Source organism: Miniopterus natalensis, chromosome 1, assembly GCF_054644295.1.
Source record: "Miniopterus natalensis isolate mMinNat1 chromosome 1, mMinNat1.hap1, whole genome shotgun sequence".
Taxonomy (NCBI): domain Eukaryota; kingdom Metazoa; phylum Chordata; class Mammalia; order Chiroptera; family Miniopteridae; genus Miniopterus; species Miniopterus natalensis.
In genome coordinates, this window is record NC_142081.1 from 189325036 (window position 1) to 189345891 (window position 20856).

General features: G+C 42.8%; 1 protein-coding gene across 2 annotated transcripts in view; it reads left to right on the top strand.

Moving 5' to 3' along the window:
* PPARGC1A (PPARG coactivator 1 alpha) overlaps window positions 1-20856 on the top strand; it is a 280818-nt gene that overhangs the window by 180241 nt on the left and 79721 nt on the right. Inside the window, exons 1-2 of one of the 2 annotated variants that reach the window (XM_016218252.2) lie at window positions 8790-8886; window positions 13856-14035. In XM_016218252.2, coding sequence (XP_016073738.1) covers window positions 8839-8886; window positions 13856-14035 — 228 coding nt within the window. In that variant the 5' untranslated portion in view covers window positions 8790-8838. Of the gene's footprint in view, window positions 1-8789; window positions 8887-13855; window positions 14036-20856 lie in introns of those variants that run through there. The other variant, XM_087828004.1, reaches the window with a different exon arrangement.

Sequence of the window (20856 nt, forward strand, 5' to 3'; positions counted from 1 at the left end):
ATACACTAGAAGTCCATTCATTTTCATTGATATATTTGACTATGCTTTTAAAGTATAAAGCCTCTGCAACCAAAATACTCTAAGTGGAATTAATAGGTTTATTGAATATTAATTATTATTTACATTGATTCCTCCACCCAGAACATTATTAGCTAGAGTTTCATTTGATTCAGTCTAAAACAAAATAACAAATCTCAAATATGGTATCTTAGTGGCTGCAGTGCAAGAAACATCTAACAGACCACTCTCAGCCTGTGTTTTTGTGCAATATTCAGCAGAGGGTAATGTAATAGAGAAGACAAACAGGGCACCGTCTGAAAATACCCACAAGAGAGCGCTGAGTTGGATTCCCACTTAGCTTTGTATGGCTGTGCGAAAGGTTAGGTGTGGCCTATTTTTAGGTGCCCTACGTGGAAATGGATTTACTAAGATAGATGGTAGAAACTTACACCTCAGGAGCTGACAGAGATTTTTGCTTTAAAAAGAGGGAGGAAAAGAATTCGTTGTGATCATCTGCTTGGGCCAATGTACAACTTGGGGTCATTGAAGAATAACAGAACTTGAGCTGCCTTTTGGAGATTGTTCTACCAGCACAGACATCAAGTTTTCTTATGTTAGATTTCCTGTTGCTTCTTCCCTTGGTTGCAGGAAAAAGTGAAGTTAACTGTGCTAGTGACTACTGCTTGAACATCCAGCATTGTAGGAGTTACCGCTGGCGGTTTATCAAGGCTTTGTCCTTACGGGGGTTTATCATTTCCCTGGTCTTATTTTGCTTCCCCCATTGTTCCCTCTCCAAATTGTCTGTTAGGAAATTTAGGTCCCTGTGGCTCTTCATTCAGCCCTAAAGGAAAGTCTGCAAAGATGGCTCTGAGGCACAGCTCTACCTCCTGCTAAATAGAGATTATGTACAAAGAAAACAGCTGAATAGGAAAACTCTAACTCCCAGTGATACATCAACTGTCTATCCTGTGATACGGCCTTGGCTTAATACAGTTGCTGATGATGCCATGAGAACATGTTTTAGGCATACGACCTCTCTCCTCCCTCCACACCCTACGGTAATAACTCAGATGGTTCCCCTCAAATTAAAAATGAAGCAATGTCTCCTTTTACCAAATATAAAGAACTTTATATTTAAGGGAGTAGAGGGAATGTTGTGGTAGTAGGAGACAAAGGAGTTACTCTAAGCTCTTATTTCCCTAGATGCGGCAGACCTCATTGCTATTTACAGAACCCTGAATTTAGGACCCATCCTCCTTTCTAAACCTTCTCCCTGTGGGTAATGTTCCTTTCCTGTTGTAGAACCAAGTCACATGTGAGTATGTTAAGTTGCATCCATGTGCAGGCATAGGAAATAGTCACTTCCACATCAGTGTGTGCTTTTCACCCGTGTTGTGCAAGCAGAGGTTGGCCTCACTCATGACTTGCGCTGCTTAATAAAATGAATGAACAAGAGGAAAGCTTGCTGCTTCTCTGGGGCAGCTACCTGGGATTTGTAAGAAACCTAGGTCTGTAAAAGTTGGTTTTCTCACGCCAGTTTGTGTAGTGGAAAGTCTGACATAAAATTTGTGATATATTCTATTATGTTTTGTGAGCTCTCTTGCGATCTTTTCCTGGAATGGTTAGCAAGTTGAATATACATAGTTCATGGACACTGACGAGGCTGTGTCCTTTCAGCAGAGGTGAGCACCGGTGACCTTTCCTGGAAGTCCTCCCCGATTTCCAGGGCCTTTTGTACGATGAAACCTTTGGATTCATCCTGGACAAAGAGGTCTTCCCACGTTGCCTGTCTCTGTCAAGGGAGACACTTCTCTGCCTTTGAGAGTTGACAGGGATCTTAGGTATCATTGAATCTGGCCATCTCCACGGACAGATGAGGAAACTGAGGCTCAGAATCATTAAGTGAACTGCCCGAAGTTGATTTGTGGGCTAGTGGCACACCTGAATGAGGACCCATGTTCTTTCTACCATCGTTTTCCTTCCACTTGGGGCTAAATCAAGACTCAGAAAGTCCCTCTACTTATCAGATAAACTTGAGCTTATGTAATCACTTCCAATCTCACGGGCTCGGCCTTGGTTCCAGCCGCATTACCCCTCTTCCCATGAAAAGTCTTAATGGTCAAAGTAAGGATCACCCAGGCGTAGGAAGCTGATTGCAAGAAAGGCCCGTGAACTGCGGGGGCACTGACTCCAGGAGCGTGATAGTGAACCTTTCCTTCCTGCGCATCTAGCCAGCCTTCCGTGGGCGAGGGGGTCGCCTTTCCCGTGATATTTGGAGGGCCCAGAACGAGCTTTCTGCCTAAGCGCAGGGCTGCACTGTGACAGCAGTTATATAGGTTGCTCCACATTTAGGAACAGACTGTAATCCAGAAGTTCACTCGCGAGTCCCTGGCGTGCAACTCGGGCCGCGTTTTCCTTCCCCGGGCACTTGCCGGCGCCTCCAGTGGGAGCCCCGTCTCCGGCCGCGCTGCTCTTCCTTTCCCCTGTCGGCAAAATCCCTTCTTGAGACATTTTCTTAATCATTTAACCATGACATTCTTAAAGCGTTTGTTTTTTTTCCCATTGGCATGTACTTGTGAACTTTATTAGATGCTAGAAGGGAAGGGAAAAAATACAACTAGCAAATAGATGCTTTTTTGTATAAATAACTGAAATGCTCCTAACCCTACTCAGCATAACTACATTTTTGAGTGGGAAGTCTGTCTAACTGAATTGATAATATTTCAAGTTGAGAAATACAGTTTAGATGGGAGTGGCACCTGGGAGCCATCTCTGAGGCAAACTCCTAGTGGTTGATACCTTCCCTCTCCCCGTAATTCAGGGCTCAGAGGGGCTCTAAAGTGCCAGGTGGGGGCTTCCCTAGGGCTGCTCAGGAGCCTGAGTGGCGCAGCCGACAGGCTTGCCCTGGTAGAGAGAAAGGGCTTCCTATTAAATACATGATGTGTGTAAGTTAATCCAAGAAAATTTAAAACTTACAGAAAGGCACATACACACACACACAGAAAGGTAGAAAGCACTTATAATGCCATCAGCCACTATTAAACCTTGTTACACAGTCTCCTTGTCCTCTTTCCTCTCCTGTTCTGCTGAGTGTATAGATTGACATGTAAATTCGTTGTGATTATAGTTTTTTTAAGTACATTTTAAACTTTAATATATTTTTGAAGGTTTTCTCACCATGCTATTATATATTTTACAACAGTTTTAATGATATCATTGGACATACGCAATGAATATGTGTTATGAATAAATATACTGCTTTTTAATGTATTTAACTAGGTCATTACTGTTGGACATTTGCACTGCTCTCAAGTTCTCAGTAATGGAAATAATGTAACATTGACAATCCTCACACCAAAAACCTGTGCACACCTCCCTTTGTTGTTTCTTTAAGGTGAATTTTTAGAAATAGAATTTCTGGGTTCACCGGATGCCCATTTTAAACATGTTTGATACATATCACTTGCTTGTCCTCTAGAAAAATGGGTATTCATTTTTAATTGTACCAGTAGCATTTAACATCTATTTTGATTGAGCTGTGACTGTGGTCAGTCTTAGAAGTGGCCTTCTGGGTAAAGGAATCTTCTTTAAAAACCCTGTGTCTATTTGGGCTAGCAAACAACGTAAGACTTTACATGTCATCCAAAATTTAGCTTAGACCGCAAGCCAATTGCTTCTCAAGATGGGAAATTATTTTCTTTCTACATCACATTTTAGGCTATATATTAGCTCTGCTAGAGTGAAATTCAAATATCAAAGCACTGGAAAAATCTACAACACAAAGAAAAGCAAAATATCCAAAACTCTTCCAAGCCTTGTCTGGTGGGATTTAAAAAAATAAGAGAAAGAAAAAAGAATAAAAAAGCTTCACCTATTTAAGTCTTCCATTTTGAGGCTAGTTGAAAAATACAGTTTTTCCCCCTAAAATCAAGACAACTTAAACTCATTAGGACCCAAGCTCGAGAAATAAGTACCAGGGGGAATTGCTTGACTTAACAAATATTATTTTAAATTTAATAATCCTTGTACTTCAGTTTTTTTCTGGCCCTCACTAACTTCAGTTGGGAGATAAAATATCTTTGTTAGTAAGTGAACTGCTATGTTTCTGAGGTTTAGCAGCACTTTAAATTTTTAAATAGTACCAAACTCAATAAAATATGATGTGCTTTATTTTCAATTTTAGTAAAGAAACATTGCTAAATAATCCTGTTAAACATTTCTTGTCTTAATAATCAATAACACTGCATTATAGCTGATAAAACCTGAAATAATTAAGGTAAATGAAAATGTATGTATATGCACAAATACAGCAGAGTTAAACATCAGACAAAATCTGATTTTAACTACCTTGGTTTTGTTTTTTTTTTTAATCTCTTATCTGTGGGCCTAATAGACATGCTTCTTGCTTTCTGTTTAAATTAGTCCAATTGACTGCAACTCGGATTAATTTTCATATTATTTTTTGTTTAAATGTGAAAAATGCCAAAGGCAGATTTTGAGATTCACATTAAAATACAGCTGGTCCGCTGAAGGTTTTATTGGAGATGAGAGGTGGTTACTGAGGTTGTCTATCACCCCCAGTTTATGAAAAAATAAAATAAAATAAATGGATGCTAGGAGGCATTACGGCTGCCCACTGACTCTGTTTCCCTAAAGGTGCTCTTGTGTAAAGTAAGATTTGATTTTAAAGTGTTCATAGGCTGGAGGTTTTTGTTAATATCCTACCTTGTTACCAACATTGGTGCCCTGCATAGCCTCAGCTTCAAACGTGTCCCAGAGGCTCAGAGCCTGTGCTCAGGAACTGAGGTGGGGTGTTGGGATCAGTTAACCCCTCTAGCAGTTAAAAGCCAGCAGTTGAATGCCTGTTAGTGACGATTAACATTGGAAATCTTAGCAATTCTGGGAAGACCCCTTTCCTTTCTGTAAGAATGCTGTAGGCAATCAATATTCGAAGGAATGTTGGTCTCAGTTATATAAAGTTGCCTCAGGGGTCTTGGCTATGCTTTTGATTGGGGGGGTGAATATTATTTTTATGTATGAAACTTTAGTTCTTCCTAGAAGGGCTTTCAGGAATTGGTATGCTCTTTTAACTGCTATCAACACTCTTGCTCTCAATTTTCTCTGCCGTAAAATGGGTACACAAATAATCTTGACTGGGTGGTTCTGGGGACTAAACTGATGGAGATGTGGTATATTAGACACTGATTTTAATGTCCAGTGCGTGCAAGCTCTGCTGTATCTGTTTCTTCTCTGTTTTTCTTCCTTGAAAAGTTTTAGCTTAAACTTATTATTTTATTGTTTATTGTAAGCTTATTAAAAATGGGCAAAGATAGTCATACTGATAGCTCTTTACTTCTGTGTTGTCACCTATGTGCAATAATGACATCAAAACCAGTTGGTTTTTGCTATTGTTCAACTTGGGTATTTGAATGCTAGGTATTTGAGTTTGATTGTGTTGAAGTGTTAGAAGTGGGCAGTTGTCTGAAATATAGAGGGTGGGCAAGTCTGGTCTGTCATTTCGGGCAGGAGTAGGGAAGGAAATCCAAATCTTATATACTTGGTCAGATTTTTGTTGTTGTTATAAAATTAAATTATTCTCTTGAAGGTTTATTTTCTGTTTTGTCACTAACTGTAAGGATAGATTTTCCTGCCTCTACCAATGTAGGAGCCTTGGGAAATGTTAACTGAACCATCGAGGGGAGGAATTCCATCGGGGGGATTCTAGGCTCTGTGTAGATAGGGAACATTGTGAGCACTCAACAGATGCTAATAAACACCTCTTTCTATGGTTGAGACAAAATGGGGTTGATTTGGGTGTGAATTGTAGGGGTTAGTGAAGGAAATTGTTCCTGAAAAAAAGATGTGTTTTAAGAAGAAGAGGGATCTGGACAGTGAGTGAAGGAACATTGTTTTTCCATATCAAATTATTCTCTGTTTTTAAGGGCTGTCATTCCCCCTAAAATTGTGAGCTCCCTTGTGTTCATGTCATATGCCTCCTTGGCAGTCCTTGCAATACTTTTTGCTGTGGACACAATAAGGTTTCAATAGATCCTTGTTGATTGAAACTAAACGTTTGAAAATCTTGGAGGCAGAGCTGACGAAGGGGTGAAAGGAGGGTTACGGGGAGGGAGGTAGAGAACAGTCAAGGCAGACACACAATTAAATATAGAAACTGCCTGGAAGCCAGAAAAGACCAAGGTTGGGGAGCAACTAACAACTCTGTTCTCCTGAGAAAAGAAGAAAAAAAAAACCGGACAGAAGAGAAATTTTCATCTGAAGAGCTAATTAAGCAAATTATAAGACCTCTAAAAGATCCCTGTCCCTAGAGTTTAATTTTTAGACTTAAAAAAATAGTGGAAAGTACTCTAATTTGTCCCAAGAATCTACTTATATTTTGGTTGGTGCAGTAATAGCCATTTGAGGGGAAAATGCAGTATGCTGTAGTTTGTAAATCACTCCAGTGTTTTGACTCCTGCTAACCCTCTTTGTGATGGTGAAGGAAAAAGGACCTCTGGTTTCATGTCCAGATTTGATTAAGGAAAAGTGGAATTAGGTGGCAAAAAAACAAACCAGAAAACCCCAACAACACAATGTGAGCAGGTTAAGATATCAAAAACAATAATACAAAATGTTCCAGTGTAAAGAACTTCTCTAAAAGGTGTGAATGGGATTTTAAAAAAACATGTAATGGATGCCTGGCGTTCGATGATCACAATGGAGAGTGTCAGAGAATATCACGACACAGGGATCACCTGATAATAATTAATAAACATCAACTCCTCTTGGTCAAGTGACCAGTATTATTTCACAGTTGACTGTGTTGAAGGTAGAGCAAATGACCTTTTCCCTGAATTTTAATAATTTGCTGTAGTTTTACATTAAATCAGAATATAATTTCGAAGAAAATTAGTGTTTCTTTGTGGGGAGTGCAGAGTAATGCTACTAATTGCATGCATAAAAGCCTTCCCGAGGTTGTATTTTCCTGGTCTTCCTTGATTTAGAAAATTAAAACTATAATAATTTCCCACTATTCGTAAGAAGGAAAATGTGCCAGTAAAATGTATTCAGCTAACAGAAAATGTCAAAGCTTTTTATGTCCAATAATGACTAACTGTCAATTTCATCACATTATTCAGGAATTTACTAGCAACTTGTTGCAGTTCTCAGAGTACACAAATCTCTTATAATATATGTGGTCTAAAAGAAGAAGCAGCCTGATATTTTGGGGGGTTTTTTTGGGGAGGGAGCTTCTTTCTTTCATTTTAATATTTGGAGCAACTTTCTATTTAAAATAGGTGTTAGAGCAAATTACCACTTTTTTCCTTCACAAGGAGATGCACAATAGAGTACACTAAATTAACCTCGAACGAGTAGGAGTTTAAGTTGATAGTGCTTTAAAAATTATTTTTAGATACCTGGGGATTTTTTTTTCAGATAAGTTATTATCAGCAAAATAATTGAGCTGATTTTAAAAGTACTCTGGGCTTAAGATGTTATAAAAACATATATATTCACAAATATATAGATGCGTGTGTACATTTGCCTGGAACTTGGAAGGGTTAAGTCAGGCACTGGCGTGTTAGGAAAAGTGCCTTCGCCGGTGTCTGGTACCTTGAGTTTGTTATGTATTCAATATGTAGTATCATCATAAAACAGTCGCACCTGCGTGAGCCCTCATTGTCTCAGGGTAGAAGCTGAAAAAAAATTACAGAGCTCCAGAAATGAGTATCTCTGCTAATAGCACGTCGGCATTTTTCCCTCACTCCACGGACAGTCTTGATCCCGAACGCAAACTGTACAGCCCAGGGCACCGGGGCTGGAATCCAGTGTTTATTCCAAAAGGCCCCCTAAGGCAGGCAGAGAGGAAACGCTGCCCGTCTGAAAAAAAAGAGCCCGGAAACTAAGCTGATCTGGGCGCAGCAGCCCCGGCTGTATTTACTAACACTTGTTTTCTGGGCGCCTGGGAGAGAAATGGCAATGCTCAGAAGGGCCCCGAAAGGGTGGGATTTTGCTGCTTGTTCTCCTTATATGGAGCAAATCAAACTGCAGTGACACCTCAGGGGCTGGTGTGCCCTGCTGCCATGGGGACAGCCAGTTTCTGGGTGGAGGAGTTTGTTTATATTTTAACAAATGCAGACTGTTTTGTTGATTAAACAAGCCAAAAAAAAAAAAAAAAAAAGAATGCATGCCCCATTCTCTGCTTTCAAACACTTCTCCCAATTAGAAAATGTCTCATAAAAAATGCATCATGTGATAAGCTCTTGCTTTCGTCCCAAGCCGAGCCGGAGTCCACTTGGAGGTCTTAGAATTCTAGTCCTCGGGGAGCACACATTGGAGCTAAGAATGTAGTTACTCTGTCTCGAAACAGGGAGCGTTGCCACTTGCTTGTTTTGGAAGGAAAATAAATTAAAAAAAGATTGCAGGGGATTTTCGTTATTATATGGCCAGGGCTCCATTTAGAGTCTGTGGCATTCAAAGCCCGGCTTTCATCGCAGCAGGATGCTCAAAGCCTCCCAAAGTCCAAGTGTTTCCTTTCTTTCTTTCTTCTTTCCGTTTTTTTTTCTTTTTTTTTTTTTTTTAAGCCTTACTTCACTGAGGCAGAGGGCTGCCTTTGAGTGACGTCACGAGTTTGAGCAGCAAGCTGCACAGGAGAAGGGAGGCTGGGTGAGTGACAGCCCAGCCTACTTTTTAATAGCTTTGTCATGTGACTGGGGACTGTAGTAAGACAGGTGCCTTCAGTTCACTCTCAGTAAGGGGCTGGTTGCCTGCATGAGTGTGTGCTCTGTGTCACTGTGAATTGGAGTTGAAAAAGCTTGACTGGCGTCATTCAGGAGCTGGATGGCGTGGGACATGTGCAACCAGGACTCTGTATGGAGTGACATCGAGGTGAGCTGGGGCTGGGCTCGGCACTGCAGCCAGGACTGAAGGTTTCCTCGGGATGCAATTATTCCTGTAAGGGGGGAAGGGCTGGGGCGAGGAGAGGTGGGAGAAAAGTAGCCCGGGCGGGAGCTTTGAGAAAGGAATCTTAATCTTATCTTAACTCCAATAAGTTTGCTATTTTAAGGTGGCTCTGGGATGCCATGAGCAAATCAAAGCTTAGCTGCTGTCATCCGTATCTGTTGCAGTTGGAAACTCTTTCCATGTGCCTTTGGCTCTGTTTCTACTCATATGCAATATTTATGCTCTAAGATATTGATATGAATCAGGAGCTGAAGTCTTTCCAGTGGTATTTAGTGGCCTGGTTGGAAAAATGCCATTTCTATTTATAAAAAGATGAAGATAAAAATATTAAAATGGATGTTCTCAAATAGAGCCAGTTTTGACTCCAGTGTGGATTTTTTTTTTTTTCCTCATGTCTCTGTGTTCATCAGACAGAGAACTCAAAAATCCCAAATAATCCTGCTGGGCTATTTTAGATCGCTTTTCTTACAGAACACAAAACAACGACGCTGATTCCTTTAAAACTCCTCCGTGCAGTTGAAAGATTTGGCCAGCAAATAGAAAAAAAAAAAAAAAGTAAGGTGCAAGGTTTTCCATTCACGCTGGTGGCAGGGAAGCCAACGGTTAAATCTCGCTGTACCTCGGAGAGCTGCCTGAAGCCGGAGAGAGAATAGAGTTTATGCAGGACTGTGTGTGTGGAGCTGCTCGCCGCTTGTGTAAAAATAGACGGCAATACATCAATTCCACAGTCTCTGCTGGCTACAATTCATACCGGGGAAAAGCAAGCGTTTCCATCGTCATCTCTGGAGTCTGGAGTGACTGGCGGGGGTGCGAGGACCTGGCGTGTTTGCATTCCGCACGATGCAGTGTCCTCGGAAAGTTTGGGCAACTTGGGAAACAAGTGAAACTTTCTGTGGACTCTGGTGACATGGAACCGAATTGAAGTGCGCGGAGGCTCGGAGCTGCGAACAATGAATCTGGCAAAGGACTGCGAGTGCTTCCTCTGGGTAGCTGGGGGCACGTAGGGTAAGGGGGAGGGTCGAGAGCCACACGTGATTTGATTAAATAAGATGTTCCTGTGGCGCAGCGATACTCATCTAAAGTGAAAATAATTTGGCCCAGGCCAGCTGCGAGGGCATTTTTCCTATCTAGCCAGGCATGCCCTGGATTCTTAACTCTTTGCTGGGTTTGCAGATGTGGTCTCCTTGCCGTGGCAGGTCCTGTTTGTGGATTTTAATGGTTCTTATCTTGTTGTGATTTCTTGGGAAAGTGGGATAGATATGGATCATTCCTACGTCCTGTGGCTGTTATGAGTCAGGGTTGTAAGTGGCTCCAAAGTCCTAATTGTCTTCGAGCGGCTGGCATGTCCTGTGGGTGGTTGCGTGGCTGGCGGTGTGGGTCTCAGCTGCTGTACTTTCATTTTTTCATCAAGTATTATTCCTGATGCTGCTGGGAGTTGGTGGAGAAACTAGATCAGATGGAAATACGGTGGCTTGACTTTAATCATTGGGATTGCTGGAGTCATTTTAAATCAGCGTCAGGACGATTCAGGACAGTGGCCCTTTCGGTTTTGTCCCGAGGAGGTGAGGTCTCAGGCTGCTCGCCCAGCCGGGGATTGAGCTGTCGGGCGGCCGAGGCCGGCCCGTTGCTTGTCTGTCGCACGGGAAGCCGCGAGCTGCCGGAAGCCCTGCCTGGCCGCGGCAGCTCTGGGAATCGCCTCCGCCAGCCTAAAATATTACGAGCAGCAGGTCGCGTGGGCGGCTTTCATTTTTTGACTCATTAATGTTTGCTGTCATCCTAAAACATACGGTGCCCTTTTGCCCATAATGACAGGACAGCGCGTTGGTTAATAAAGGCCCGTGTCACTACAGCCCCTCGGAGTCCCCGGTGCTTCACGGTTTAGGACGGAGGTGACGTGCAGTAAGGTTCCTAAGACTGATAGAGACGGTTCACGTGACGGACACTCCGCGAGGACTGTCATCCTGAGCTGCCCCTCGCCCTGCCCCCTGCCCCCGTCTTGACTAATTTTTTTCTAAGAAGTGTGATTCTTTTTTTCATTAATATAATTAATGTGGCCAAGTCCACTCTTTCTTCTCTCTCTCTTTAAAATTTACCATCAATGGCACAAAAACCTCTGAAAGGTTAATGGAGAATTATACTTAATTGTAATGATTCATTATCATCAGTGCAGTTAAGCTAATTTATTGTCTGCTCCTTAACTAAGAGAAAAGTCTGTTGGGGTGAAAGAACGTACAATAATTAGCCTTTTGTGTTTAGTAACTGCTTTATCCCCTTAAATCTTATTATAAAATCCAGGCTACGCTAGTGAAATGGCTGTCATAGCTGCAGAGAGCCAGGAGAATGTGGGTCTGTCACTGTAATAAAACACACCTGTTACAGATGTATAGGGAAGCAGTAAATATCAGCGTGGCAGATGAGGACAGTTACAGGGCCCAGCCGGGTAGGCTTGGCATCATCCAAAGACCAAATATAAATGAAGAACAGGAACACTTGCTCCCACTAATGTGTTTTAGATTATCAGGAGAATGCCACATTCAGAAGCACTGATTTTACGAGCATGTCAACAGTGGCAAAAGCACTGACTCAGTTTTCAGCCATGGCATCAACGTGAAAATGAGAGAGAGAGGGAAGGGAAGGGAAGAAGTAGGTGAATGACAGCAAATACATACACAGAAAAATCGATCCGATCTTCTTAGTGGTTTTCAAAAGTTCCGCACAAATGCATATGTAGGAAAGGTTAAAGGGCTTTGAACTGGCCGTGCCTGGGGAGGGCAGTTAAAGGGAGAGGCCGCAGAAGTGGGCCCGCCGTTGGTGGGTTGCTGGGACACCTCCGCGCACCAAAGCAGGTCTCTGAGTCACGCTCTGCACTGCAGGAACGTGAGCCAGATGCAGAGGTCTGGCGTTTCCTAACTTTGATTTCTGTTGTTGCTGCTTTGTTGTTGATGTGTGTGTGTGGTTTTTTAAGGGCTGTTCCTCGACGCACTCCTAGTAATCCTCGCGCCACTGCAAAAGTTATCCCCTCGTCTCCGAACGGGTCGTGGTGCGGGAGAGTTAAGGCGGTGTGTTTGTGCTTAGAGGTTAAAAGCAGTGCGGGCAGAACCGAGACTGGGAATGTTACACCCAAAACGGGCCGCGAACGTCGCGCCAGAATGAAATCTCTTCAGCCCAGCCCCCCCTTACTTATAAACCTACTCGAGTACACTGATCTGTAGCTTTGGCCTGACTTGGCTAGTGCAAAAGGAAAGCCGAATGAAATGATAAGGAAAGAGTTTGATGGGGAGGAGGGCCCTTTCTCTGCATTGGCGCTGTGCCTGCCATTGAGGATCTCACTGGGCCTGGTGGTCTTAGGCAAGAACTGCAGCGATTTGCAGGCACCTCCCAGCCTCCCCTGCCCACTGCTGACTCCATTACCCGGGAGCTGCCTCCCAGCGTGGAGCTCGGATCACACTGCTGCATGTGACCCATGTGATGTCGCCTGCCAGGGATGACAGGGGTGCTGGAGAGCGGTATCTGCAGAAAACTTATTTTGTTTAAAATCTAAATGTCAAGCAGGATCTTCAGCTTGATGCCCAACTGCTGCCTGGATGTGAACAACTCCCCAGCATCTCTCTTGACCCCGAAGGCAGGACCACGAGGGTGCCACTGCAGAGTGGGCGCCTGGTGGTTTAGACACCTTGGCGTTGTGGGTGGGTAAAATCCCATGTCTCAGGTATCACGAGATCCCTGCAGTAGGAAGTTTCTGTGGGGTTCTTCACAGTATGCAGTGGGGAATCAGCAGTCAGATAGCCAGTTTGAGATTAGAAGATGACCTCTTTGGTAAGGGGTCCCCTTTCCTCAAAAAGCCACAGTGAGGAGCAGTTAAAAGGCCACCTACTTCATGCAAGAAGGTGAAAGACTATGTCTAAGATAGCCTTGGTGACAAGCAGCGCAGCCACAATACAGCATATTGTAAACCTATCAATATATCAAAATCAGCTTTAAAACACTGAAGAAAATTTATTTTGAATTCACTTATAGTTTAGGAATACATAAATAATTTAAAAATATAGTTGTGATATGCTATAGTGATTTTTCTTTCCAGATGTCAGGTGATCCCAATCTCATACACACACACACACACACACACACACACACACACACACACACACAATATCTAACTTGTGTGTTAGATATAGTGAAAGATGTAAAGGTTATTTAGAAAAAAATATTATTTTTGTTCTTTACCACAAAGAGCTAGAGTTTGACCTGGTTGAGATCAAGTTCATAAGTTCATGAAAAGTCAAGTGAGACTAAAAGATTTAAATCACAATTCAAGAGAACCGTGGACAAGTTAGAGGACTTTGCATCATTAGTTGCTAAATGAATTATATGGATGAAAATGGTGAAAAGGAGCGTAAATGGAGAAGGTTTTCCTAGTAGACTTCTTAGGTTCTAGTTTTCATTTAGCAGTTGTTTATTTAGTGTTTGTTATGGATGATGTCAGTTCCAAGGTAAAATCAAATTTGTCTCCCTCCCTCAAAGGGATTATACTCTAAGGGTAGAGTGAAATTTTGCATGTGGTTAAACAGAAAACAATTTGAAACTCGGTAAGTGCTGACTATCAAAGAGGCAAGAAACAAATCTAGCAGACTTCCAACTAGACAAGTCAGAGAAGGCTTCAAGGAAACATGGATTTGGAGGTAGAATTTTGGGTGGAATGGATCAGGCAAAGTATCCTTTGGAAGCAAAGTGCTTTAAAGAATTTAAGATGTTGTTTCTAGTGACTGAAAAACCCTGGAAACCAGCTTTGGTGGTGTCGTTGCATTAACCAGGCTTAATTCCTGTCACATGCTATTGCAGTTTAATAAATTCCTGAAGTTAATGAAAGCTTTTTTTTTCCTCCTGCCTCCCGCAGTGTGCTGCTCTGGTTGGTGAAGACCAGCCTCTTTGCCCAGATCTTCCTGAACTTGACCTTTCTGAACTAGACGTGAACGACTTGGATACAGACAGTTTTCTGGGTGGACTCAAGTGGTGCAGTGACCAATCAGAAATAATATCCAACCAGTACAACAATGAACCTTCAAACATATTTGAGGTAAGGACACCCCTTGGTGAAAATTAATTTCCCATTGAACTTGGCCTGGGCCAGACAAACATGACTATTGGCCTGAAAGCATAATGGCTTCTTACTTTGCTGTCCTCAAAAGACTTTTTATCACAGTTCAGCACTTCCTATTTTGTGAAAAACAGTGTTTGGAAAACACACGGATTTTTTTTTTTTTTTTAGAATTAAGGGGCTAAGGACCCACAACAGAGTGCATTAAACTATGTTGAAATACTAAGGGATTGTGAAAGAACTAGTGACAAAGAAGAACAAAAGTCTAAACCTGTTTATCCCTATTTCCCACGGAAAATGGGGCCTAATAAAAATTAACGTTAGATATCTACCTTTATTTGTTTCACAAAGAAGGTGAGCAATTTGTTATTATATTTTTGATCCATCCCTCTGTTTTCTATATAGTTTGGAAACTCCAAACCCAACTGCTCTAACATTTACTTATAAATTAGTCAAAATTTATTTACCTTTCAGTTGTGGAAGTTATCTCCCAGGCTCTATACGCTTATTATAAGCCTACCCTATAAAAAAAAATATTGATCTACCTTATTAGAGTGTTACTTTGAGGGAAAAGAGCACTTTCTCACGTGATCGGTACTCATTTACTCCAGAATAAATGGTTTCGTATAGGGACAAACACTGAGTACTCTGGCAAGTGAACTGAAAAAAAGTTACCAAATCCACTAATTTCCAGCCTCACCACCGCCAGCACCACCATCACCAGCTAACATGTTCTGCCTACTATGTGCCAGGCTCCACACAAAGCACTTAGAACGTACTTTTGATCCACCAGCAGAGGCATTTCTTGTACTTCCGTGTCACTTGGTTGAGAAGTGGAGTCACTGGGAAAGCCCATTTGACAATGTTTGCCGAGTGTTTCCAGCCACCGGCACGTAGAAGCGCTGGTTGGATCAGGAGCGAGTGGCGGATGTAGTCATGTTCATAACAACAGGAGTACACACAGTGGCCGGCACTGGGAACACGCGTGCTCCCTGTGTGTCATCTCACTCATCCCCCACCGCAGCCGGTACATCCCCACTTTACATCTGCAGACACCGAGGCTCAGGGAGGGGAAGGGATTTCTTCAGATCACACAGTTGACAAATAAAGACCTGGGATTTGAACCCCCAATTTATCTGACTTCGAAGTCGATATCATTTATAAAAATAGAGTAACAGTGAATTTGGGTGACAGCCATCCTTTACAAAGACATATCAAGCTGCTTCTTTGCTCAATATATTTAAAAATAGAACAGAATCTTTCCTCTCAGTGTTGGTTGACATGAGCAGGGAGAGCTGGGCAGCTGAGGTGGCTGTAGGTTCTGCCGACGGCCCCGGTTTTGTGACACGCCTGGGGCCTGTCGTGGGTCCGAGGAGAGGCCTTACGGTGCCGGTGCTGGTGCCGGAGGCGGGGCTGGGAGGGGGAATGCGGTGCAGGAAATGCTGCAGGTTTGCGGTTAGTCACACTTTCCCAGGCTTCTCAGCCGGGTCTTAGAAAGTTCACGCGAGGACGTGGCTGGTTAGAACTGGTATATTGAACATTCCTCATTCCGTACACTTGTCAAGTTACAGGCCCATTTGAAGTCATGCTGCATTAAATAAACAGGACTTTTGGAAATGTCCATCTCTATAGACCTCTTATCTGAAAATCGGCTATTCCATTTTGGGCGAATGCCACGCATTTTGTAGACGATGGTTGGGGAATAAATAACAGGCAATGGGTCGGGGGGAGATGGTGTGGTAGTCGGTACCTCCCTGGTGGGCTGCTTTCAAAAAAGACAACTTTCTCCCTGACCTTGTGGCCCCATATTTCATGTTGTAGCCCCTGCGCCAGGCAATCCCCATTTACACCTGGGGAGACTTGGTTCAGTGACTAGGTTGTTATCTATAGATGCTTAATCTACACAAAGACATTCCTTTCTGTTTCCCTATATAACTTTGTACCACTGATAGAATTGTTTTCAATGCTCTAAGACACAGGTTCATTTATTCTAATCTATCACTAGGTCATTTTAAGCCAGTGGTTCTCAACTGAAGGCAGTTTTGCTCCCGAGGGGACATTTAGCAATGTCTGGAGATGTGTTTCATTGTTGGCACTGGGGGCAGGGGTGCTACTGGCATTTGCTGGGTAGAGACCAGGGATGCTGCTAACTAGTCTACAATGCACAGAACAGCCCCCACAACAAAATCTATTTGGCTGCAAATGACAACGTTGCTAAAGTTGAGAAACCCTGCATAAAAAAACAAAGAAACAGTCATTGAAAGTCCCCTCCATGTAACACCGAAGATGAATTGGTCAGATTTCTGAGAGAACACATAGTTAAGGGATAGGGTACGAAGAATCAGAAACCATACAAAATAATCAGAATGCCCGGGACCTTGGGATTGATATGTCAGGAATTCTTCTAGTGACAGACAGCAAAAGTGACTGTTTAGACAAATCCCCTAGAACTTTTCTCTGATGTCACAGGACCCATTCTTCTTGGCCTGTGCGAAGGGTTATGTGACAACACTGCAGCAAACAGCAGCACTCCCCATGCATTTGTGTACAGCCTGGATGCCTCTACTCTTTGCCCTCTAGTGCTAAACTCAGGCATCTCTATCTGTAACGGAGGAAAAACAGTGCATGGCGAGCTTAGGTGGAATTCTAAAATTGTGTCTTCCCCTGCGACGAAGGTCCATACGCGGCAAAGTAACCCTTGCGTGGCCGCGGCTTTGTGTTACCTCTACCAGAGCTGCATGTTCCATGAAGTTCGTTCCCAGAGCCTGTGCCTTTAAACCTCCCACCGTGGACTTCAACCTGTGCTCCCTTCCTTCCAGCTCCCAAAACCCTGCCTCATCACATTTGTGAAGGCCTTGTACTTGAGCAAGCCAAAAACAGTCACGGTCTCTGCCACCTCTGGTCTGCCAATAACAAGCATTACCTACTTCAGATTCCGAGAATAAAATGAGGCAGGGAGAGTTAGACCCTTTTCCCTGATTCACAGATGACACCCCTGGAAATGGGACACAGGGCTTCTAATGTCGGACCAAAGCAGAAAGGAAGGGGTGTTTAGAGCTACAGAGAGGGTCACAGGATGTTAAAACTCGGAGTAAATAGGGATTTCTTCCTTTGGCCTATTCTATGCTTTTTTAAAAATTTAATTGACTTTCATTGTTGAAGGTATTACAGATGTCCCTCCCCCCCAGTGACCCCTTCCACCCCAGCCCTGCCCCTCACCCCCAGGCCTTCACCACTCTATTGTCTGTGTCCATGGGCTATGCATTTATGCTTATATTCTTTGGTTAATGTCTTCCTGTCCCCCCTTACCTCTGAGCTTCATCAATCTGTTCCATGCTTCCACGGGTCTGTTTTGCTCTTCAGTTTATTTTGTTTATTAGATTCCACACATGAGTGAGATCATGTGATACTTGTCTTTTGTGACTGGCTTATTTCACTTAGCATAATACATACTCTCTAGGCCCCTCCATGCTGTCTCAAAGGGTTTTTGAGTCTGAGTTGAATTTTTAAGTAACTTTGGGAGTTAAACAAGGATGGAATCGAATGTCACAATTTGGGAAAGAGTGAATTCCTGAGAGGGACCAAGGTGTGACAACACGCAATTGTACACGTTGGTTGGGTAACTGAACACACAAACAGCGCTCCCTGCTTGCACAACCTGTGTTTGGATGCGCAAATGCAGGTAACCAGGTATGATTCAGAAGCCACTTAGAAAAACAGGACACAAGGCCTACCAGCGTGGCCTCCAGTGAATCTGATCCATGTGTCAGGAAAACAGGATACTGTCCCTGGACTGGCTGGGAGCAAGATTTATGTTTCAGAATATTGCAACATAACTTCCTTCCCTGTGCAGCCTTTGTGCTTTGTTTGAAGAGGAGAATAAAGGGCTATTTTTACAGCATGGCCCTGTGTAGAGGTGGGTGGCATGGGGTTAGTTTAGATAGTCCACTGCCCCTTCTGGGTCTCTGTGGGCCGCCTTGCCCCTGCTTTATTTTAACGCCTGCTTTAATGGGCGTCTTTCATGCACTCGTCTGCTACTTAGGAACACAGCTACTTGGGGTTCTTTGGAACGAGGTGAGTGAGAAGGTAGTTGTCTCTAGGTCATTACTCGTAGTATGTTCTGAAGCCCGCCTTTGCTAATGGGCAGGGAAGGCTCCCAGCTGTAGCCAGCGCTCACGTTGGGCGGCTGCTTGAACTCTCCACAAGGTCTGATGCTCGGAGCATTTACAAGTCAAGAAGTGGGGAGCAGTGTCCTGTCAGTTGTCTATAAGGTGTCCTCTATATGCTGCCAAAGGGATGCTGGCTAAAAGCTTTCCAGATATTGATCATTCTGGTGGAAATAGAGATTTTACATTTCTTCTTTAAACTTTCAGTTATATTCTATTTCTTTCTAAAATGGGCATACATTCTGTATTTATCAAGAAGTTAAAAGCAATCTTGGTTATTCCATGGACTGTGAGCATTTTGGGAGCTTGGAACCTGCTTGTCTTGTTCACTGACGTTTTCCTAGAATTGTCTTAGAAAACAGTAGAAAGTTAAGTGCTCAATAAATATTTTGAGCATGATGAATGAGTTGACCATCACATATTTATTAATGGTATGGCCTACATTAGAGAATGTGAAGCTTACTTATAAAGAACAAAAGGTCTATTTCCTAAATAAAAGAAGTTTGAGGGACCAAATGGAGAAATGCAAAACAATTAGCAAACAGTGCAAGACTGGGTGTGTGCACATATACATATATACATATACATGTGTGTGTTCATGTCTATTAGCCAATGGGAGAACAATGCACATGTCTACTTGTATACATAGGATTATTTATATATTATATATATTAACCACTGGCAAACATTGCAAGACTGTGTGTATGTGAGCGTGTGTGTATGTATCCTAGGTAAGGAGGGAACTGGTAAAAATAATGTCACCGAGGCCGGTAAGAGAATTAGAGTGAAGTGTTTTCGTAGAGGGAGTAAGGAGGCGAGGAGCTTGGTTTACTCAAACTAAAATGAACATTAGTGGGAAACACAGGAGTGGTAGTACATTTGGATTTAGGGTAGGTACAAAACATAAGCTGGCCCTGAGGACCCAGTTACAAATGTTAAGAGTTTACATGGTAGGTAGGAATTAGGGTGCCATTAGAGATTTTTTTAAAGCAGCAGAGTACTATAATGGAGATGCTATTTAAGAGTGATCATTCCGATAGCTGCAAGAACTATGGACAAGGGGAAAGTAGGGGAAATTCGATAGCAGGCCCAGCCACATTCCCAACCCTGTGCGATGCAGGTGCAGGGAAGGGACACGCAGCAGCAGAAGGGATGGTGTCTAGGGAACAAAGACTTGAAATACCTTGAAGGAAAATTCCATCGGCCCTGATGAATATGAGTTGGGTTAGGGAGGGAGGTGAAAAGAATGCTAACTGGAAAATGTTCCAGAGAGAATCAGAACTTCACGGCTACCTTCCTGGTTAACTTTCTGCCCACCTTTACGAGCCGAAGCATTTTCTTAGACTTGTGAGTCCATTTACAAAGGGGCTCTCCATCTCCCTGCCGCCTCTGGGCAGAACATTTTTAACCCAATCCTCCAATTTGCATGGTGTCTGCTTTTTCTCACTTGTCTCCTTGGAGGAAATTCTGCAGCCTTCCATGGTAATGAATTCCTGCTTCTGACTGTGCCCGTGGTCGGACAGACTTTTCTATGAATGGCAAGCCTCTTGGAATTTTAACAAAACAAACAGAAAATAAAATGTGTGTAAAAAAACCCGTCTCACCTGAATTTAATCATCAGGAGCATAAATTCTCCTCGGTTATGTGGAGAGAATGAAATAATTTATAATAATCGCTTCTGCAAGATTTCTGGAATTTCCAATTTGCAATCAATAAGTGCTTGTCATTTAAATTAAATTTATGGCCCGCAACCAGATTTTTGCCACACTTGGTAATGGCACTTATGGAGAACATAGACTTCAAGTTAGAAAATAATAGCCATTTAAGTGGGGAGATAATTGGCTGTAACATAGGAACGTTGAAGAATGTTGAAACTCATGGAGACTTATGGAGTATTTTAAAAATTTATGTTGTACTTATCTTTGCATTTGTAGTCTACCACAAAATTCCAAATTCTGGATATAAATCAGTGAGATGCTCATCCTGGAGGGTCACAAATCAGGAAGCAACAATCTGACCCAGCCTGTGCTGCTTCAGTTGCAAATTCTATTGTCAGCTTATCTTGCAGGGACTCTAAATAGTTTCGTGTGTGTGTGTGTGTGTGTGTGTGTGTGTGTGTGTGTTCATCACACCTCCGTTAAAGAGTGTTTTACACTTCTTATCTCGATAACATCTGCCTTATCTTGGGAACATCTGGTTTATCGCCCTATTTCTCCCCTGCCAGTATGCTGACCACTGGAAAAATACGGCTTGGGGAGTCCTGACCCACAGCGTTATGTCTGTTGGCGTCAACTCCGACGAATAAATAGCAAGTCGCAGGACACTGGTTACATGACCATCTTTCACCATCACTAACTTTCCTGGCAGTCACTTTTGTGAATATAGGTTGTGGGTACAAGAGATGAGGTTGGCTGCTGGTTTTTATGGAATTCGATCCATTTGCAATTTGGAAAATGGGAATCTATATGTTTGACTAGGCACGATGATTATAGGACATACGATTTTGTGTTTTTCTGGGCAAAGACCAACTATTTTGTGGCAGATACCTCTGGGCACTCCAAGAAATAGGTGAGCCATTTTATGAGCCTCTCTTAGGCTTTTCCCACCTCCTGGGCTCTCCATGAGGTCATCTTA